Source organism: Scleropages formosus, chromosome 12 (genome assembly GCF_900964775.1).
Source record: "Scleropages formosus chromosome 12, fSclFor1.1, whole genome shotgun sequence".
In the NCBI taxonomy this organism is placed as follows: domain Eukaryota; kingdom Metazoa; phylum Chordata; class Actinopteri; order Osteoglossiformes; family Osteoglossidae; genus Scleropages; species Scleropages formosus.
The window spans coordinates 4,398,507-4,421,850 of NC_041817.1; the positions used below are offsets into that span (position 1 = coordinate 4,398,507).

The following is a 23,344-nucleotide window of genomic DNA, read 5'->3' on the forward strand; positions in this document are numbered from 1 at the left end:
CAATTAGAAATAAAAGGGAAAAATGTTTGCATCTTTGAAAAATGAAAAAAATAACTGCACTTTAGAATCACGCTTCTGTGTCTAGATTTCTCTTCCCGCTCATGTAATGCACAAACTTTTTTTTCTATGAGATGTACGTCACTTGGAGAAAAGTGTCTGCTAAATGAATGTAAATGTAAAATTAGTAAATTCATTCGATCACAATCTTGAGTTCACTGCTACAACCACGGTTGGCTATATTTTAAAATCTGATTTTTAATTTTTTATATATACTGTATATATATATTGAACATTCTCTCTATAGCAATCTTACAAAAATATTTTTCTTCCTGAAAACATTTAAAATTGTTACATTTTAATTGTTAAACGTGATGTCATTGACATGGTACCCATCGCCAAGGTCAACCAGTTTTTTCCTGCCACTGCACCCTCTGCAGGCATAGAACATGTATTCAGCATATAATATGGACTTGTCCAATCAAAACATAGCAACAGAAAGCTTGCCACAGAAAATGGACAAAACTTGTGTTGCAAGCAACTCATTCTTGTAGTAAAACTGTTGGTGTCTGAATGACGGACTACAATATCATCATCATTATGCAAAAGTTGTGGTGTAATTTAATTTGACATGTTCTGATAACATTTACATTTATTTAGCAGACACTTTTTCCCAAAGCAACTTCCAACAAACTCTATGTAGTGTTATCAGCCCACACAACTTATTTACCAAGGTGACTTATACTGCTAGATACACTGCTTACAATGGGTCACTCATCCATACATCAGTAGAACACGCTCTCTGTGTCGTCAATCACAGACTATGGGTGAACCTGAACAGTATGTCTTTGGACTGTGGGAGGAAACCAGAGCACCCGGAGGAAACCCACGCAGACACGGGAAGAACATGCAAACTCCATACAGACTGAGCGAGGATTGAAAAAGAAGAGAGAGGAGGAAGAAAAAAAAAAAAAAACCACTTTTGATTTAAATCAGCCAACTGTCGGGACAACCTGCACAACGTGCACACATTGATATTTTTAAAGAAACCAGCCGAAATACTGTAACCCCAGAGGCAATGGATGGAGTACAGCACCAAGCCAGCTGTGCTACTCACCTCGATGGCTGACAAAAGTCAACATTAGGCTCAAATTGGTCATTAAATATTTTGTATAAAACCCACATTAAGACCACTGCATTAAACGCAGACCAAGGGCATGCTGTGAAAAGTGGACATTAATCATACAAGCCCACTATCCTGGCCTAATTAATCTCATGAATATGAAACTGATTTTTACATTCATCTAAATGTACAGGATTTGCAGCAAAACCCTGCACACAAGATGCCCTTTCACGTAATGCAGACTGTAGGGGTTAACGCTACAAAGAGGGGAAAAATAATGTATTAATAGCAATGCAATACAGTAAGTTTTACAGCAGGGTAAATATTCAGTATACTAACCATTATAAACACAGTGTTATGGAAATAGATCATGTTTTACTCGCATCAGCATCTTCAGATGGCTTAGACAGACTCCATTTTATTTCAAATTTTTTTATTGAACAAACATTTAGCAAACATCTGTAGTAATACTTTGTTCCTGTACAAAAAGGCAGTGATACCAAAATGAGGAAACGGGGGGGTGCTTAAGAAAAACTGAGGACAGGAAAGGTTCGCAGGTTCTCTCTCGTTCTGCAAGAGGCAGAAAAACCATAACGACGCCACTGAGTGTACACCTCACATTCCGCAAACCTCTTTACAACATATGACTCATTTTTGTCAATGGAGGCAAATTCCTGATGGAAAAAGTGAGAAAGGAAATTGCCAGCAGTGGGTGCAAAGCGGCAAAATTGGGTAACCAGGACAAAAAAAGCGAAGAGGGAATAGCTTATAGTCAGTTTTACACTTAATTTCCTGCAAAAACAGGAAAGCATGTGAAATGCATAGCTTACATAAAAAAAAAAAAAAGAATTGTTGAGGGTTGAGGAAAGTGCCATACCTTAAATAAGAGCTTTATAGGAAATACGGGGGTAGGCAACGTCACAAGACCCTTGAACTTTAATTTCTATGATCTTTTATCAAAGTATTTCCTTATATTTAAATATGTACTACAACTTATTCAAAAAGTCTGTTACAAAAAAGCACCAAGTAGGTGGTGAATAGATGTCCAAGTTCAGACTACTATAACTGAGCACGCAAAGCCATTTTCTACACCTATATCAAGTGTCATACCTTAAAAGGCCTGATTAAAAGAACAGGTATTGTGACAACGCTCCCAAAGTCTGTTTCGAAGAACACATGCATAAAAAGTAGCAACTAAGAATTTATTAAACCCCCCCCCCACCCACCCACACGAGATGTTGGGAGCTTGGGCCTTCCTAAGCAAGTTTCCCTCCAGTCACATTATGTTATGTCTCAAGGCATCATTTGAGCAGCTGCAGAGCTGCTGGCAAAACTACTGGGCAGCTTCCCATCACACTTCACACTGAAGTCCCTGGAAGACACAGTTTGGAAGTAGTGTTCCATTCTGTGAGGAGGAGGAGGAAAATTCCAGCAGAAGAGGTCTTACAAGCTTTTTTCGCTGCCCTTCTCAGGCTGCTGCAGGCCATGGCTGCTCTGACTGCGGTTAATACTGCGAATGCAGCAGCACCACACCTGGTACCTTTCAGTGTGCGTCTCATGCCACCTGCGTCTTTCTAGGAGGCATCACACCTCCAGCTTCATCTGCCGCTGCTCCTGCAGCATGTCGATCACGCTGTCGATGTCCTCCTCTGGCACCTGAAAGGGGCAGTTCGCAAAGGATCTCACACGAAAGATAAAGAAACATCCATTTTTATTGAATGTTGCTGTGTACATTTTAAGTGAAAGTACTGTACAGTATAGTTGCCCAGCTACTGGTTTTATCATCTTTAGAATGCAGATAGAGGAGATGCTACTTTATATTTAAAAAAAAAAAAAAAAAAAAAAAAAAAAAAGGTCATCCCCTCATGGCTCCACATAGCTCCTGACCTATTGTCCCCTGTTGTCCATACTGTCCATCATGTGCTACTGGACTGCTTACAGCCACCTCCTTGGTTTTCACTGTTCCTACAGCTACATTTATTCATTTATCTGATGCTACTTAGTGCGACGTACTCATTTATAGGGCTGGATCAGTTCAGAGTACGTACCCTCACCCAGGGTACTGCAGCAGGAAGTAGGATTCAAACCCATGCTCATGTGGATGTCGAGTGATGTTAATCCAAAGATCGAGCATTTCTACTGCCGTAACTTGGACTGCAAGTACCTTGCTCAGACGTACAAAAGTAGTATGTATTAGTGGGGCCTGAACTGGGTACTTTCCATTTACTGGTTTGTACCTTAACTGGTGCACCAACTCCTAAACCCAAGAATGCTGTTGCCTACCAGTTGTGACTCAGAGAACTTAGTGACTGTTTCCCTCCCAAAAAAACAGCAGGTTTAAGTAACCATTTACATAAAACTGTGTTACCGGGTAGGCTCCGGTTCCCCGCGACCCCGTATGGGACAAGCGGTTCTGAAAATGTGTGTAAGAATATTTAAAAATACTAGCATGATGCGTTACAACACCGAAAGGAACCCTGGGCTAATAATTCACAACACAGGAAAAAAAAAAAAAAAAATTCAGGAAAACCGATCCAAGTTTACTTTGAATGTCAGAATTTAACTATACAGCAATTACAGTTCTGTAACATTATAAAGCAAAGACTGATCAGCAAACAAATTTAATGCACATACTACAAATATTATGGTGCACTACAAACATTTTTGCTGAAATGCATTTGGTGAGGGGGTGGGTGGGGTGAGCAACTGACACACAGTGCCATCCAGTGGTAAAAATATATATTTCAAGTTCCCTTAGAGCATTATGCTGCTCATGCTTCTCTGGATACCACTATGCAAAGTGTAGATTTTTAAACTTGTCAGAAAGCATCTTCCACTTTCTGTTTTCACTATTCACAAGAAGTGTGTGTATTTACTCCAAGTACTTTACTAGATACACTAACTAGCCTGCCCTACATGTGACGAGCAAACCTTCTGTGGGGAAGACTCACCAGAGCATGGTCAAAGCTGAAAGTGCTGATATAGTAGGCAGAGATGTCACTGTTAGCCAGGGGCTGGGAGATCTGGGCCACGATACCACATTCGTCTGGGGACACAAGGTTGGAGACAAGGGTCACAGTTCAGCATTCCTCTCTCCTTCCCCATTACTTGAGTCAAAGTGCTTGTGTAACATGCCTTTCTCTTTAATGGTGATCAAGAGCCTTCACTTGCTGAAGAAGGCCCAAAACCTGAAAGTTTGTAGATTCTTGATAATGGAGCCAATGTGGTGGAATGAGTTCACTCTGTCTCTCAGATCTGCTGAATCTCTTTTAAAGTTAAGAAGTCTTGCCCAAAAACTCAGGTCTTTCAGATCCACGTGTCCTGATTTAACAGCTACATATATTTATTTGTACAGCTACATCCTGCCATCTGCCACTTTTATATTTCCTACGTGACTCAACTCTACATGCAGCTACTCATGGAACTTCCGATGGCTTCGGAGATTAGTCCCAGGGTCACCTAATATTATTATGTTCACATTGCCAGTTTGGTTTTCAGCTCTGTAGGCTGTTCCTTCAGTGGCGTGTTCCAGCAAAAAACAACAGAATAAAACAAGTGGTGCTCTGTTAAATGTGTACCAGCATATAAAAGCACTATGTGCTTCTGTGTACCGCAAGTTGTGAGAGAACATTGCTTATATTCAACCTGAAAAATGACAAGTCGTCATCTGAGATGCAGCACATTTATTGAAAGGGTCTGTCAATATCTGCCAGTGCTGGTTACACTTTGGCATCACTCCACACAACATAGTGGACATTAAACTAAAAGCACTCTCGGAGATGCATTTTAACAGCGAAGTTAAAATGAGAATATTTGAAGCAGCAAACCCATCCTGGGTGTGTCCCCTCCCCCTCCGGCCTTACGCCGTGTTACCGGGTAGGCTCCGGTTCCCCGCGACCCCGTATGGGACAGGCGGTTCTGAAAATGTATGTGTGTGTGTGTGTGTGTGTGTGTGTGTGTGTGTGTGTGTGTGTGTGTGTGTGTGTGTGTGTGAAGCAGCAAAGCCTGACAGCCTTAGTGAAATGACACACAACAGTGCTAAGATAAAGGAAATTCAGCAAAAATGAGGGGGCACACACCAAATCCAAGTGGCTGTCCCCCGATTCGCACCATCCTCCAGAGCTCTCCTGAGGAGCTGGTGAACAGCAAGTCAGCAGGGAACCTGCAAGTACATACACACACACACACACACACACACACACACACACACACACACACACACACAAAGATTGGAGTATTGAACACGCAAGCAGAGGACCTGGGTTCAAGGTGCCCACGGTTGGCATGGGATGCCTTACTGTCTCTGTGCCTCTGTGTCCATGACAAGTGAGATGTATCCATCAATCAGGGAGAAGGAGAAGAACTTGACGCAGTCCAGGTCCTGGCTCGAGTGGGATGCATCTTTACAACTGTCAGCAAAGAGGTAGGAGGAAAAAGTGTTGGCACTGTTTGCAGAGTGCAATCAAATATTAATAAAACTTGTAAACAATCAACCTGTAAAAATGAAAACAGCCTAAACAGCATACAATGTGTCACAATGATCACTGCTGATGATCAGAGACTGATAATAATGATCAGATGATGATCACTGAAGGAAATGACAAACAATAGTCCACTTAATGAGCTGCTGATCTACTGTGTAATCCCTAATGACAACCACTTGGTTTAGTACAGCTCTTCCTCCAGAGACTATAAGCTGCTGCACGATCACCGGGTAGTGATTGGGTAGTAAATGGAACATGCTGAAGAGCATGTCGCATTAGAGTGCACAGTCGCACTTTTCCTGGTTTAACACAAATAAGCTCTGAAAAATCATAATCTTACGAGGTGACGCCAAATGTTTCTCTTTTGAACGACCAAGTCAGTTGTCAGTGGTTTGTGTCACGTGTTCCAGCCGGCTGAATACTCAAAATACACTTAATTTACTACTGCCCTGCTATTGGAAAGACCACGCTTTGCCGACTGTAGTCGTGCAGCACAACTGCCGGATGACAAGTCAGACGGAAATAAAATTGAACGAGAATCAACTTCATTCTCTAATGGAATATTCTGTCATTTAAATAAAAATAAATTACTTTGCTCTTTATACATCTTGCCAAAATGTTTCATACAGTCTGAGTATTTAACAAATCCTGCCAAATACTAAGAGCAAAATGTGTTACCAATTACCCAAATTGCTGCGAACACTGACATTTTTAACAAGAACGGACAAAGTTTCACATATGTATAACAGGAATCATTGCAGTCTTCCTTTATTAAATATTAATTTCAAGAAATTAATTTCATGGCGGCACAGTGGTACAGCGAATAGCGCTGCTGTCTCAGCGCCTGGGTGGTGCGAGAGAACGTAGATTCGATCTCCGCTCAGAATGTGTGGAGTTTCCATGTTCTCCCCATGTCTGCATGGGTTTCCTCCCACAGTCCAAAGATATGCTGTTCAGGTTTCCCCATAGTGTGTGAGTGAGTGACAGAGAGAGTGTGTTTCACTGATGCATGGATGAGTAACCCCTTGTAAGTAGCGTATCTAGCAATGTAGTCACCTTAGTTAATAAGATGCGTGGGCTAGTAACACTACATAGTATCCGTTGTAAGTCGCTTTGGAGAAAAGCATCTGCTAAGCGAATAAATGTAAAGAAGTACTTTGGCTTTCAAGAAAGGGAAACCTCTAGATTATCACAACACTACTAAAAAATAAAACTGTCAATTTAAGTAATACAAATTAACATAAAAATAAAATTAATAAAAAGAAAACAGATGACCCCCCCTCCCATGCATTTCTCTGAAGACCCCACATAAACTCAGTCTGGCTGTATCGAGTCTGACCTGCTGGAGTAGAAGAGTACATCAATGAGGGTGGTAGCAATGGTCGGAAGGGTGTCTGGATCCAAGCTCATCACACAAAACTTATTCAAAGGGCTCAGCACCGGGTGGACAGTGGCTTTAGTAGCTGTGAAAAGAACAGGGGTACAGGAGTGTTTTGTCAAAGCAGAGCCCAGGGATCATTTCACTGGTGGAGCATGTCGAAGCAGCCAGCTGTCATGAATGCTGAGAACAACAGGAATGAGTGGCAACAGCCTGTCAGATACACATCTCTCCAATGAACCTGTGTTACGCTAAATTATTGACATATGTCTCTACACACACACACACAACTGTGTAAAAGTTTTAGGCACTTGGTTGGGGGGAAAAAAAGCTGTAAGATGAGAATGCATCCAAAAATAAGACTCTTAATAAACTTCCTACAAAGCTCAGTAACCATCCATTGTCAACAACCACTTGTCCCGAGTGGGATCGCAGCAGGCTTGGCCGGATTCCGCTCTCTGGTGGTCTGGAGTTCGAGTCCTGTTTGGGGTGCCTTGCGATGGACTGGCATCCCATCCTGGGTGTGTTCCCTTCCCCTCTAGCCTTGTGCCCTGTGTTGCTGGGTTAGGCTCCGGTTCACTACGACCCCACTTGAGACAAGTGGTCTCAGACAGCGTGCGTGCGTGCTTTAACGACATACAAAACCCTTTACTGTAATACTGTAACTTTTTGCAAAAGGAATGCTTGGAAATCTAAAATATGCTCTTTCCCATTGACACTAATGCAGAAGACAAATAACCATCTAAAACATTTTTGTGAAACATCTAAGTGTCTAAGATTTTTGCACAGTACTATATACAGTATATATATTCATATATACTATCTCCAACAACATTTTCACATAAGAAATTACATTTAAGAGTAAGCCATGGCATTAACTTTAAGCAAATTGCTTGTGGCAAACTATTTCAAGATAATCCGTCACTTTATTGTTATTCAAACATTTAGCTAATGCTTCAAGTACTTGATTAACATCCCAATTCAAATTTTCTGCCTCAAAGCCATGTTCAATTGTTCATTATCATTATGCACGCTTGAACAATGAACAGCGGGCTGAGTGGATAGCGACTCCTATTCCACCAAAAGCTGATGCTGCGTATGTGACAGGAACACGTGGGTGGAGAGATTCAGGAATGTGTGCTCCCTGTATTGCCACTCCACATGCTGGCACAGCCCTGGGTGATACTGTACCTTCTGCAGGTCTGAAAACTGCCACTGCAACTTAGATGTATGTACGTATGTATGTATGTATATATGTATGTGTGTTCTGTTCTCTTGTTGTTCTCACCTGCTTAGCCATTGGTTTTTGCCCCTAAATTCCAAAAACCCTTCCAAGAAAACACTTTATTGTTCATCGAAACCACATGCTGCTGTAAGGCATACTTTATTCTTAAAATTACTAAAATTTTTACTACTAAAATCACAACTTGTCAAATTGGCTGCACTGCTTTCTGCTCCAGGTAAAACTTGGAACAAGGAAATACGCAAAGCAATATTTTATTTCTGCTATGACTTACATTTTGTCTCTACCTTAGAAAGTAATTTGACATTTTTGGGTATTTATGGGATTTCAGTAAATACAGCCAGTCCCCAATTGAGCTGGATTGAAGACTTTGTCATGTACTGCTGTGCAATACAACGAAATTATAGTTTATGGAAGTACCAAGCTGCTGCGTCCATGCATGCTGCCATCTTGAGTGATCAAGTTATAAACTTCCAACTTACGTACAACCGGTCGTTACAAACCACCTCCGTTTGAAAAGAAGAAGGAAAAAAAAAAAAAAAAAAAAAAAAAAAAAAAAAAAAAAAAAAACTAGGAAGGTGATTAGGAATCATCAATATTCAGACAAAGTTTTATACAGCTACTTGTGCGATGAACATTGGTTCATATGGTGGACAGAAAATAACTGTACTTAATCACGTGTCTGTATCTAAGTGCTTATATAATTAACACATTGTATTTTCTATGAGATGTCTTTACAGAAAAGTGTCTGCAAAATGAATATATGTAAATGTAAAGCCTACTATATTAAAAATGAGTTTCATACAATGGTTTGGAATAACGGGGGTGTGGTGGCACAGTGGGATTGGTCAGGTCCCGCTCTTTGGTGGGTCTGGGGTTCGAGTCCTGCTTGGGGTACCTTGCGACGGATTGGTGTCCTGTCCTGGGTGTGTCCCCTCCCCCTCCAGCCTTGTGCCCTGTGTTGCCGGGTTAGGCTCCGGCTCGCCGTGACCCCGCTCAAGACAAGCTGCTTCAGCCAGCGTATGTATGTGTGGTTTGTAATAACAAACAGGTGCTACTTTGTGACGCGCATCTACAGTGGTTAGTTGGCTTGTGGGTGCGTGGGGCCTAAGGTAGGACAAAGACTTTGTTCTTTTCAGTCAGACTGTCACGCCCACGATCTTGCCCTGAACGTTGTACTTGCCCGAAATCAGAGCAGCGGGGTATAAAGAAACCGCACCTGCAGGCCCTGTTTGCAGAATCTCATTTGAGAAACCCGTCTCTCCGGCGCTGGAGTGAACCCATGACAACCTACTCGTCCTTCCCTTCCAAGCCCCTCCTTCTCCTCACTCTCAACGACCCATTCCTGTCGTCCACGGCTCCCGACACTTGCATTGCCTCCTTGACTACGACAAAAGTCCCGCAATTGGATCCACACACACACACACACACACACACACACACACACACACACACACACCTACCACAGTCTCCTGCCTGCTCAGTATGACACAGACCATGTTGCCGTTAAGTGTCTTGTGTGTTACTGTATTTGGCTTTTTGTTGTTTTCACCCTCATAATCATGGCACCAAAGCGTAAATGTGATGCAAGTGATGGTGATGCATCCAAGAAAAGAAAAATGATCATGATTGAAACCAAAGTGGAAATAATAAAGCGACTGGAAAAAGGTGAAATGCCAACGAACATTGGAAAAGCGAACACTAATGTTTCTTTAATGTTTTTTTATGCTACACACAAACACTTGCTCCTCCTCCATTATAAATACTGTAGTAACATTTATTATTCTCTATGTCTGTCCCCATTATAAATACTGCAGTTACATTTATTATCATTACTTTCTATTATTATTACTGTATTGTTAAAGATGTTGTACCGGTAGTGTTTCTTCAATGTTTTTTTAATGCATAGAAAGGTACATGATATACTGTACAACATACTAAGAAACATTTGACAAACTGAGATTAGATACCCACCATACCTAACTGTTCCAACTTGCGTACAAATTCGACTTAGACTGAGGAACGGAACTTGTTTGTAATCCAGGGGCTGCCTGTATATATAGTATATATATTAAAATTGTAAGTAACTAATAGAGCCCTTAACAGCTAAACAGGTTTTATTTTCACTTTATATTTTTTAATTATACCACAAAAAAAAAATGTTTAATAATAATTAAAAAACCCCCAAGTGTAAAAGACAATTTTTCTATTGCTGCTTAATAAAATAGAAAAGTTTTTTTTTTTATCCAATTGCTTGATTAGTTTTCCAGACAATCAGTAGAGGACTTGATTATTAAAGTTAGATAGTTACAACCCATGTACCAATGCAGGGTAAGTATCGCAATAAAAGGCACTACAACAGGAGGTGGGATTCAAACCAGTGTCTTTTCACTGCAAGAAAATGCCTTTGGTCTCTGTATAACCTGCTGCCTATTGTTAAAATTATAGAGTGCTCCACTTACCCTCCTTCCCATTTTTCTGGAAACCGTTGTGCACATCCTGGCTGGGCACAGGGACACATTCTCCACCAACCTCCCTGTAGATGTTGAACTCCTCCTGCAGGGTGTCGATGACCACTGAGAGGTCCTTCTCGCGAACCTGGAGGATGGGACCGCTTTGCACATGAGTTGGTTCCACACTGGTTCAGTCCTCAACTTTCTCATCATAACTACATCCGCAGTGAAGCTCAGCACACAGCCAGTAGTTGGCTGCACAGCTACTCAGCAACACACACACACACACACACACACACACACACACACACACACACACACACACACACACACACACACACACTTATAGCAGAGTAGTAAACACAGATAAGACGTCATGGGCTTTGGAAGGGAAAAAAGATTAACAAAAACACACTACAGCTATATCCCATAACTCAAGTTATGAGAATTTCTCTTTAGGAGTTTATTTAGCACACTAGGTTTTTTCTTTCTTCCTCCCCAAATTTAAATTTGCCTTAACAGCTGAGTCACACAAAACATTGACATTTATTAAGTAGTGACTTCTTCAAAGCCAACTAATAACTAGCTGTTATTAGTAAATTTTATTATAAAGTACTACTTGGATGACAAGGAAAGAATTGTTACATTTACTTATGTGGTGCCTTTCTCCTAAACAGCTCACAGTGTTTACCAAATTTATTCAAGTCTCATTTTTACTGTAACAATTTAGGGTACCTCACTCAAGGGTACTATACCAGGTTGTAGGACTTGAACGTAGGTTTTTGGAGTGGAAGGCAGCAGCTTTAAAGACAACATCACCAATTGTGCCTTAGTGCTATATATATTACATATATTTTAGAGGAAATTTTAAAAACTATGATAAAACACTGCAACAGTCGATACAAGTCATCCTCAACTCATTGGCACTCCATTTGCATGGTTTCCAAGGTAAAAGAGTAACAGAAGTGGTTTGCCAGCACCTTCTGCCACACACACCAAGTTAGACTCAAACCTCACACCCAGCAATCAACTCAGGAGGTGTAAGACACCAGCTCTACCTGTTGTGCCACATCCCATGTCATCAAATGCAATATAGATCATAATATGCAATGCCAACACATCCACAGTGTGTCCCAGGGTGGGGGGCTCAAGACTGAGGACAGGAGACACACCATTCTGCTATATTAAGCAGCATGTGTACTGTATGCACAGTACCAGTGGATAAAAGTAGGGTACAAGGCCTGGAGATTAAGGTGAATCAGTGAGAAACATCGACTGGCGATGGCAGTAGAGCAAATGACACTAAACTTTGCCCTGACAGACACACTTCTTCAGAGGTCAACATGCGCTATAACATGTTCCGCTGTTACAGATTAACCACGCGTTGCTGGAACTCTATTTTTCCAGTCTGTATTGCAACATCTCAACTGATTCTCTTCCACTGAGGCTTTGAATACTTTCTATGTCCCACCCGAGTGGACGAGAACACATATACACAAAAGAACACGTTATGCGGCCCCAGCTGTAGCAACATGACACGAGCTCCATGTAAGGAAGAGCAAAGCAGCCAAGGGATGATCTGTGATCAGGTCTGCAGGTTCAAAAGCCAGAATTAAGTTCTGCTGCTATACAGTAATATTGAGCTGGGCTCTTTCAGTGACATGGAGTGTCTGGTGACATTGTGGTTAGAGCGGCTGCCTTTGGCTCTGAAGGTTGCCGATTCGATCCCCGCCTCTGGCTGTAGGGCCCTTGAGCAAGGTGCTTGCACTGCAATTGCTCTAGTACCTTCGCCTGGCTGTGTGGCTGGGTAACTAGTTGTGGCCCTGCGATAGACTGGCATCCCGTCCAGGGTGTGCCACCCCCGCCACCACCCCTTTAGCCTTGTGCCCAGTATCTCTGGGATAGGCTCCAGCTCACCGCTTGGGACAAGTGGTTTATTGGCATTGGTCGGTTGTTTCAGTGAGTCCAGTGCTCAACTGCACACTGTACAAGTTACTTCAGGTCAAGAGTTCTTACACTATGGCTTGCTTGAAATTGACACTGTAACTACATTTTATGAATATAGAGTCTATCATCTATAACAATTCTATTTTTCAGTAATTAAGATGTAACGCAAAAAGTTCACTGCACTATCAAACTACGTATGGAAACTTCTGCAACAGGCTAGAAACTCACCAGAATGAAGTCAGTCTGGTAGGTGGAGAGCATGAAGACGGAGACATGCTGCTCAGCCAGGGGGGCAATGACCGACTTGGCGATCTTGGTGACGCCCACAGCCTGGGAGCTGCTAGAGGCATGCCCGTTGGAAACCACATTGAGGGCCAGCCACATGGAGTCCTCCACTTGAAGATACTCGGAGCATGGGAGCTCTGCATGGGTCAGAGCCAGTCATGTATGATAATCTGTGAGAGCCCTAGCCAAATTTATATTGCTTCCTCAAAAAAACTCCATGCACCTCTCAGACAAGTCTAACAGATGAACTGATGAAATCTACTCACGTATCGGAAAGTGGACAAATAGAGAATCTGATGTAAAGCAAAAGGTATTATATTTACTTACTTCAGCTTCATCATGTATGGGTTCCAGTATAAAAGAAAGGATATCTTTTTTTTTTTTAAATATAAGAGTCAAGTCAAAATTACTGATATGACAGCACCTTCATTGAAAAACACTTCTATTAAATAAAACAGGAAACAGAAATACTTTACACAATGCTAGGTGCTCAAGTTTCCAACAGAGGTGCCTCAATTTAGCTCCATGAAGCTGCTCCTCCACACACACACACACACACACACACACACACACACACACACACACACACACACACACAGTCTGAAACCGCTTCTCCTGAGCAGGTCGCGGTGAACTGGAGCCTAACTCGGCAACACAGGGCGCAAGGCTGGAGGGGGAGGGGACACACCCAGGACAGGACACCAGTCTGTCGCAAGGCAGCCCAAGAGGGACTTGAACCCCAGACCCACCAAAGAGCAGGCACAGGCCAAATCTGCCATGCTACCCACCTACAAACAGCACTAATGGGGGGGGAGTCATGATTCGCTAGTGCTACATTTGTTTCATGAAAATCAGAATTTGTGCCATTGCTGTTTTTGAGATATTAACATTTATTTTTCCCCAGAAGTGACGTCACTCAGCCCTCCTACAATTCCGGAGACACTCGAATTTGGGCTCATTTGTTTGTGCCATTCAAACCACAGTTCCAGCCCCATTTTAAATATGAAGGATTGTAAAAAAGTATTTCATTGTGTTCATAACCTAGTTTATTTGCAAACCCAACCACTATGTCACAACGATTCATCCATTCTTGCCTGCTTGGCCTACAAGGGTTGCGATGGCAATAGCGAGAGCAGAGAAGCCCAGACGTCCCTGTTCCTCGCAACTTCCTCCAGCTCAACGTGGGGGATCCCTAGCCGCTCACAGGCCAACTGGGACATATAATCTTTCCAGTGAGTTCTGGGCCAACCTCGGGGTCTTGTCCCAGTTGGCCATGCCTGGGAAATCTCCAAAGGGAGGCGGCCAAGGGGCATCCTTACCAGATGCCCGAACCACCTCAACTGGCTCCTCTCAATACACAGGAGTAGCAGCTCTACTCAGTTCCTCCCAGATGGCTGAACTCCTTACTCTGTCATAAAGAGTGAGTCCCACCACCCTGCGGAGAAAACTCATTTCAGTCGCTTGTATCCATGATCTTATTCTTCCAGTCATTACCCAGAATTCATGACCATAAGTGAGAGTAGGGACATGGACCAACTGGTAAATAAAGAGCTTTGCCTTATGGCTCAGCATCCCCTTCACCACTATAGTCTGGTACAGCAACCTCACTACTACTGCCGCTGCTCCCAGTCTGCAGCTGATCTCACCCTCCCTTATTCATGAGTGAGGGAAGAAGACCCCAAGATACCTGAACTCCTCCACCTGGGGCAAATTTTCTCCCCTTACCTGGAGGGGACATGCCATCATTTTTTGTGAGTGAACCATGGACTCAGACTTGGAGGTGCTGATCCTCATACCATCTGCTTCACACTTGGCTGCAAACTGTTCCAGCGTGTGCTGGAGGCATCCATGCGATGGTGCCAAAAGGACATCATCATCATCCGTTCCGGACCCCACATAGAATGCCCTCCTGACCTCAGCTGCACCTTGGCGGAGTCCAACAACCACATTGAATGGGCTTGACTTAATGCCAAGTATGCAGACACAGCTCTCGCTCTGTGCATACAGAGACCAAATGGCCCGCAGCAGTGGCCCCGGCACCACAAACTCCTGAAGCACCTCCCACAGAATTTCTTGGGGAACACTGTCGTAAGCCTTCTCCAAGTCCACAATAGACATGTAGGCTGGATTAGCAAACTCACACCCCCCCTGAATTATCTGCAAGAGGGTGAAAAAGCTTGTCCACTGTTCCACGAACAGGACAGAATCTGCACTGTTCCTCTTCAGTCTGAGGTTTAACTATCGGCTGGGCCTCCTTTCCAGCACCCTAGCATAGAGCTTCCCAGGGAGGCTGAGAAGTATGACACCCTGATAGTTGGCACACACTCTTTGTTCCCCTTTGTTAAAGAAGATAGGGACCACCACCACAGTTTGCCAATCCAAAGGCACTGTCTCCGAGGTCCATGCAACATCCAGGGCCTTAAGCAGCCCCGGGCAAATCTCATCCACCCCGGGTGCTTTGGCACTGCAGAGCTTTCCAACTACCTCAGTGACTTCCACTAGTAAAATGGACTCTGATACCCTGGAAACCTCTGGCCCTGACTTCTGTAAGAGAGGCATATGTCTCGGGTTTAGGAGTTCCTTAAAGTGCTCCTTCCACCTCCCCATAATGTCCTCATATGAGGTCAGAGCTTTTCCACCTTTGCTGAGCACAGCTTGACCAAAGCTCCTCCGACCCCTCCTGAGCTGTTGGATGGTTCTCCAGAACCTCTTTGAGGCTGACCAAAAATCATTTTCCATGGCCTCTCCAAACTCCTCACATGCTCTGGATTTTGCTTCTGCATCCAATGCCACCTTTCTGCCTGCTAGTACTTATCTGCTGAGTCAGGAGTCCCCAGAGCCAACCAGGCCTTAAAGGCCTCCTTCAGCCTGACGGCTTCTTCCCTCACCACCAGTGTCCACCAGTGGGTTCTTGGGTTGCTGCCGTGACTGGCACCCACAAGCTTTTGGTCACAGCTCCACCTGGCTGCTTCCACAATGGAGGTTTTGAACAGGGTCCATTCAGACTCCATGTCCCCTACCTTCTCTGGGACATGGAAGAATTTCTCACAGAGGTGGGAGTTAAAATCATTCCGGAAATGGGCCTCTGACAGTCTTGACAGCGCTTGGGTCTGCCTCTCAATTTTTTTACCCACCATCTGATCCACTTCACCACCAGATGGTGATGGTTAACATCTTAGCGCCTTTCTTCACCCAACTGTCCAGAACATGTGGCCTCAAGTCAGATGAAACAACTACAAAGTCAATCATTGAGCTTTGGCTCAAGGAGCTCTGGTACCAAGTACACTTATGAACATCCTTGTGTTCAAACATGGTGTTTGTTATGGACAAACCATGGCTAGCACAGAAGTCCAATAACATTTCACCATTTGGGTTTAGATCGGGCAAGCCGTTCTTCCCAATCACCCCACTCCAGATCTCCCAGTCATTGCCAACATGAGCACTGAAGTCCCACAGCAGGACTATAAAGTCTGTAGGTGGGGCCCTATCCATAACCCCATCCACTCGCTCCAAGAAGGTTGAATGCTCTGAACTGCTGTTTGGTGTATAAGCACACACAACAGTCAAAAGTTTTCTTCTCTGCGACCTTAAGTCGTATTGAGGCAACCCTCTCATCCACCGGGACAAACTCCAACTGTATGGCAGCCAGCTGGGAGCTTGTGAGTATTTCCGCACCCGCCTGACGCAACTCCTGAGCAGAAGAGAGGTCACCCCCTATTGAGGACTTTGGTTCCAGAACCAACACTGTGAACTGAGGTGAATCCAACTATATCTAGTTGGTATCTCTCAACCTCCCACACCAGTTCTGGCTCCGTTTTCCCCAATGAGGTCACATTCCATGTGCCAAGAGCCAGTTTCTGCCACAAGGGTCTGTGACGCACCACCCTGCCCCCTCCTGCTTCCTAAGAGGCATTGCACCCAACCCCCATGTTGGGCCTTGCAGATGGTGGGTCCGCATGCCCCTCCATGTTGCCTTTTTTGGGCTGAGCCTTGATGGGTTATGTGGGCTGCCCGGCCACCCGGGGCTCGCATGGGAACACTACCCCCAGGATGTCACAGTGAATAAAAGTTTAATACAGACACCCCTTCACGGGTTACCAAAATCATTATCATTTAGTTTTCCTGAGCTGATACACTACATGTGAGGCAGGGGAGACCGTGAATGGCTCATCAGAGGACTTATTACACTGAAACAAGTGCTCAGCATCAGCAACAAGTCATCAGCATCTGACCACTTTCAGTTCATTTATAAAAACCAATAAATAGTAGAGATGCATGTATGTATATCTTCTTATTGTCTGGGTATTTAACTGTAAAAGTCCTGGACGCAGCGATAATAAATATGGCATACAAATTACTTTAGCTTCTGTTTTATTAACTTCAAGATACATTATTAAAAATAATTTAAAATAACTGAAAATATCATGTCTCCACAAACTTCTACTTACTGCTGACTGTTTTGTCTTATTACTGAAATAGCCTAAAATAGACAAGAAGAAATGCATAAGCAGAAAACCACTAGGATATTTACATTTCTAATTTAAACCTTCACAATCCAAGGAAGCAGCATATAGTATGCCACATTCCATACAGTCATTACACATAGAGTTCTGCATCCTGTGTTAAAGTCAATGCACACTATTGAGCCAAAACAGCAGCGTTGATAGGTGTGAGTAGCGGTTGGGTACACCAACATGCAGCCTGCACTGCTCATCCTGCCACAAAGCAGGACCCTCCAAAAACAAAGACTGTCCATGCTGGAAGTGACTTAGGAAACAGGTGGAGGGTTAGGGGAACTGGACTGTAATGCGTCAGGGTTGGCGGTCTTGTGCAGCAATATTTCAGTGCATTAATGTTTTTCCCCCCACCCTTTTCAATAAATGTATGCTGCTCAATCTTTTCCTGTTGAGTAGTCCTACACAGGAAAGGTCCAACATGAAAAGCACAAATGTTTTTGGTTTTGACTCCAATGTGGTGAAATGATCTCTCTCTCGCTCACTCACTGAACTGCTGAACCCGTTTCTGCATTTAAGAAGGGTCTCAAAACTCATCTCTTTCAAACTTATAATACCAGTTATTTTCAGTCTTTTACTGTTGTAATTTCAGTCATACATTCATTATAGTCATTAAGATTTGTTTTATGTATTTGTCTAATGCCTGTATTCAGCACTCTGTCACTGTATGACAAGAGCGCTCTATAAAAATACTGTAAATTGAATTATACAGTGCTGCCTGTAAATAGGTGGGGGGTTGGCGCAGTGGGTAGGACCAGCTCCTGCTCTCTGGTGGGTCTGGGGTTCGAGTCCCGCTTGGGATGCCTTGCGACGGAATGGTGTCCCCTCTCCCTCCAGCCTTATGCCCTGTGTTGCTGGGTTAGGCTCCGGCTCCCTGCGACCCCATGTGGGACAAGCGGTTTCAGATGGTGGGTGTGTGTGTGTGTGTGTGTGTGCGCGCGCGCATCTGGAAGTATGTGAACTGGATACTTCCAGGAATGATCATTATTGCTGTATAAAACATTGAAATGTCAAAATAAACTTAAAATGTAAATCTGGGAATAAACATGAAATGAATAAATGACTATGATTTACACCCCTTACTACCTACCTAATTGGTTTAACTAATGCAACTTGGGCTTCACTTATTTTTTACTTGTACTGCCTCCATTTTTCCTACTACGGGCATGATTTCCTCTAAACCAACATAGGGAACTGGTCACCACACACCTATTATATTAAAAGAACGAGACTGCTTCTGATTAAATAACAAAGCTGTGGTAGAACTAAGGGAGACGAGGAATTCACATACTGTACTTTCAAACAGTGCCATATATAAGTGCTGCTTAACCAGAGTGTTCCCAGGAAGCAGAGGGTGCGGGGCAGGAAGCAGCTTGGACAAAGACATTGTGATAACTTAGCTGATGGATGTTTATAATACATACTACAAAATGCAGTTCACAATAAAGTTCCTATGTCTTTCACTGTGCAAGGCAGGCAGACACCACAGGGCAAGAGGGGCTGTGTAGTGTTACTACAGAGAACATGTTTGATCACTGCTCCTCCTGTAGTACCCCTAGGCAAGGTACCAGGTACAGTAAGAATTACACAGTTGTATATATGGGGAAAATCAGTGTAAGGGGGTCTGAAGAAAAATCTCAGCGAAATTAATTACCAATATTAGTGAATGTGTCATTTCTTATGATAGATTTACCTTAAATGATATAAGTGGCTGAGGCTTTCAGTGACAGGGACTAGGATGTATACAGTAGCAGGATTTCTTATAGAAGCACAATGTCCAGGTGCTTTGAAGAATGAAACAGTCAGTGAATAAAATACCTGTTGTATGAGTAAAATGAGCACAACACCAAAAATACTGCTGCACTCAACAATAAGCCTGATGTATGAAAATATATTTTTGCAAGTTGTAGGGTTTTTTTTTGTTTTTTTTTGCTGTATGGGACCCCACTAGAAGAGCACTGAGTGTATACTGGAAGGCAAACAACGCAAACATTTTGAGGTGCAAGTTCTAAAACTGAGGCCGCTTTCATTTTACCTTTAAAGCCCTCCTCGTCGAGGACCAAAGTGAAGTCCTCCGGAGTTTCTGTCAGGCTCAGAAACTTGCATCTATGGCAAAGGGAGACAGGGACAAAGAGGAGACACTGAAAACAGGCAATGGAAAAAGACTGCTTTGGCTGAGGCCACAGGAAATTATTGACAGGGGAGCACCAAGCTTAAAGAAATTAAATTTTAAAAAAAGTTGACTGTGCTGTCCATATCTGTCTACATTTGCTAATCTCAATGATCTCCATTTCTTCTCATACACTAAATGAGCACTTTGACTACAAAATATCCTTCCCTAAAAGGGAGGTGTGCTTTTGGGTCAGCAGGTGGCATGGTGGTTAGAGCTGGGACCTTTGCACTCAAGAGACCCAGGTTCAAATCCCACCTCTTGCTTCAGTACCCTTGATCAAGGTACTTGCCCTGAACTGATTCAGTAAAAAAAGGCTCAGCTGCAGTTTTAAACTGCATATAACATACTTCAGATGAAAACCGAGTTTGCTTTTCTTGGTTAAACCAAAACACAGGAGGAAGCAAGCCATGCTGAATTTTTTTTTGGTTTGTAAAACCCTATGTAAACAGATAAAAATATTGCCAAATAATATCTAATAATTGAAACTTTAGAAAAAAAGTCTTAAATTCTCCATGTATTACTGTAGAAAAGGCTGTGAGAAGTGCAGCGCTCAGACCTGACGCCCCTGGAGTTGAGCTCTATTGCTGTGGAAGTCAATTCCTCGTCTCGGTTGCCACTCGGTAAACGCCAAGGGGACCCCAGGAGGTGGACAGCAGCAGTGAAGAAAAAAGGAGCACCAGCGGGCCGAACCTGCTTCAACCTATTCTACGGGCCATTGTGCTCTGCTACCCACCCACTTCCCCTTAACCTCTCACCTCTCCCCAGATCTGCACTTCCTGCAAACAGACCAGCACTTCCTGACAGAAAGAGGCACGGTGGGAGTATTTCCTGTTTGTGTGCTGCGTGCATTACAACAAACGGCAACCGACTGTCAGCTCACCTCTTCAGCGCTGCTCGAATAAAAAGTGGTACAAAGCAAATGCTATACAAGACCAACTTGTGTCTGTTCCCCCCCGTCCCAAAAACCTATCCACCTTAAAGCATGTGTAATATTTGTTTACATATTTTATTTGTTTATAATACAGGTAAATGGTATACGGACTCCAGGTTTACAAATTATACTCGATCCGTCATAAGATTCGTTTCCAATGAATAATACTTATTGCTGCTACACTACAAAACGGTTTAGTTTACAGCCCATGCCCTGTGAATTTGTTGTCTTGTGTATTTGTTCTGTATATTATATTTATTGTCCTGCACTCGTCTCACACTGTTGTGTATTTGCACTTTATTTAGTCCTGCGTACTGTTCTGTGCTGCACCATGGTCCCTGGAGAAATGGCATTTCGTTCCACTGTACACAAGGTATATAGGGGACTGACAATAAAAATCCACTTGAACTTGATAATGTAGGATGACACACGGGTAGGATCTGTGCTTACAGGGTTCCCACAGGCAAACTCAACCCACTGAAAGAAAGGTGTTAAAACCTCCTGGAGAGCAATGCAATGGTTACACAATGGTTCATACCAGTCAGTGTCACTTGTTAAACAAAGGCACATGAGTCATCAAAAGGCGAACAAAACTTGCTGAAAAACAACAACAACAACAACAACAACAACAACAACACACACTGGCAAAATAAAGCCAGCAGCACACAGAACAAAATATAAAAAAAACATTGCTGTCACATGCAGAGTTTAACCAAAAGCAAAACTTCAGGTATGGAATTCAAAAATAATAATCTAAGTACACATGCAATAGAAGCAGAGTACCACTTTTAGAGCTGTGGTAAACTAGCGCTTTACTCACAGCTGTGTCATCCTGCACTGCTGCCAGAGAAAACCATTGGCTTGCACAAGTGGGCAATGAGGATTGGCGACGACTTGTTTCAAAAGGCTGACGTGCAACTCTTCAAGAACGGACCCTGAAAGCCTGGTGTAAACCCAGCACAGGTGTGGAGCAGCAAACAGCAGGCAGTAGTAACATTCATTGGCAACAAAGCAGATCCACCATTCGCAGCCCCTCCCTGACATTACCGTGGTAGATATGGGTCATACACGAGGAACTAGAGACATCCACCTGCACAAAGAACTGGAGTAACCTGAAAGCAGAGCACAAGAATGCTGAAGCAGCACATGGAATCAATCATCTCTGAAAGGCAAGAAGCTTGTGAAGCCACCCTTGCACTTTTATTTATTCCTTTAATTCTTTTCTCCAAAGTGACTTACAGTGCTCAGCTACTCACACTGATTTACCCATTTATACAGCTGGGCAATTTTTACTGTGTCAATTCAGGCCACGTACCTTGATCATGGGTACTACAGAAGGAGGTGAAATCTGAACTTTGGTCCATCTGATCTAACCACTACACCCCCTGCTGTCCCATTTACTGGCCAAAAAGTTTCCAAAACTAAGCCAGTTAGCCTGATGGCAACAAGCAACAAGTGCAAGAACTGAGAATTCCCAGAGACATATTTTAATGAAATATTATAGGGCGAAAACTACAACAGGAGGCACTTGATCATGATGCGCGCTGTGGACTCTGCCGGGTGCAGCGCGCGCGCCTGCTTGCGCAGTGAGGCAAGGCAAACACACTTGAGAGTGTCCATTTTTGTGCCACAAAAAACAAGAGGAACAAATGTACAATAGAAAGCGAGCCAAAGACAAGGCTGGACACGCTCGGCGAACGCGTGGGAGCAGGAGGACATCAGCCACGCGAACCCAGCTGCTTATCACTTCCGGTGACGTCACCGACACATGTCACAAGCAGCAATTAAAGATATTGCAAAGGGCAAAATGATGTGTGAGACGCAACTAACACGAACGAAACGGTGAATCAGCGCCGTTTCCAGGGCACTTTTCCCACACTACAAAACGTTAGTGACCGAAAGCAAGGGCACGCGGACGCACTTTAAGTTACTTTAACTTCAGAGCTGGGCGCGCACACAGTGCGGTCCCGCTATGCCAACCTAATTAACAGAAGACGGACTCGTATCACGTATGTGTATCGAAACGCCTCATTTGATTTGGGTCTTCTCTACCGTCATGTACAACCACTGGCGGCCCGCCGTCTTCGCGTGCACTCCTCCTGCTGTCCTGTAGTCTGTAGATCTCGAGAACGCGCGTGTGCAAGACAAGTCTTCAAGTGAAGTTGCAGCACGAACTGGATGAACGTGCCCCCCGTACAGTACTGTATAATAATGAACTATCCCGCTCCGTTCGAGAAGACCGCGCGCGCGCCCTAAGCTATGCCTCGGGCCGCTACCAGCTGACAAACATACTATTTCTCTTTATTTCATTTTACGGACCGCTGCGAGTCCGTGGGGACGGGCTGTGTCACATGAAGTTGCAGAATGATGAATCAATCAGGCGGTCGGTTACGGTTAGCAAGTCAGGGCTGAAGACGCGGGCGCGCTCATCGATCGAGCCGTTACCTCGTCCTGCTGCGGAGGAAGATGAGTTTGATGAGCGGGTGCGTGAAGACGAAGAGCCCTTGCTTGGCGATGCTCGTCACTTTGAGCCTGTGCTCGAGAATGTGCAGGTCCATGTCTGCGGTAAACAAGCGCCGTAGCGTGGGGGGAAATCAACACTCCGCGCACGAACTCACAGACATTCATTCGAGTCCGGGACGTGAGCGAGGACCGGAGTACAGGAGTATGTTGTTGTTGTTGTTTTTTTTTTTTTTTTTCATTCCCGAGTGCTGAGCTCCTCGCCTGCCGATGCCTCTCTGGCCGTTTTGTGCACCGCTAAAGGATGAAGACAAAAAGAGAGAAGACGCAATTTGAGCGCTGGACTGGGGTTGGAG

At 43.8% G+C, this 23,344-nt stretch overlaps 1 protein-coding gene across 1 annotated transcript; it reads right to left on the reverse strand.

Annotated features, from left to right (window-relative positions):
* Positions 1–1,532: 1,532 nt before the first annotated feature.
* castor1 (cytosolic arginine sensor for mTORC1 subunit 1) lies at positions 1,533–23,152 on the reverse strand. Its single transcript, XM_018740484.2, has 9 exons — positions 22,974–23,152; positions 19,460–19,530; positions 12,854–13,047; positions 10,688–10,823; positions 6,944–7,067; positions 5,419–5,529; positions 5,200–5,282; positions 4,072–4,166; positions 1,533–2,776 (listed from the first exon to the last, which is right to left on the reverse strand). Exons 1-9 carry the CDS (start codon positions 23,084–23,086, stop codon positions 2,705–2,707), a joined length of 999 nt encoding a protein of 332 aa, XP_018596000.2. The 5' UTR covers positions 23,087–23,152; the 3' UTR covers positions 1,533–2,704.
* Positions 23,153–23,344: the final 192 nt, after the last annotated feature.

Bases quoted from the DNA above. Each gene is read 5' to 3' on its own strand.
- castor1 (XM_018740484.2), bottom strand. From the start codon at position 23,086: ATGGACCTGCACATTCTCGAGCACAGGCTCAAAGTGACGAGCATCGCC. The intron at 13,048-19,459 runs GTAAAATGAAAG...TGACCCATGCAG, and splicing joins CGACGAGGAGGGCTTTAAAG to AGCTCCCATGCTCCGAGTAT. The intron at 5,283-5,418 runs GTAAGGCATCCC...ATGTACTTGCAG, and splicing joins GACACAGAGGCACAGAGACA to GTTCCCTGCTGACTTGCTGT.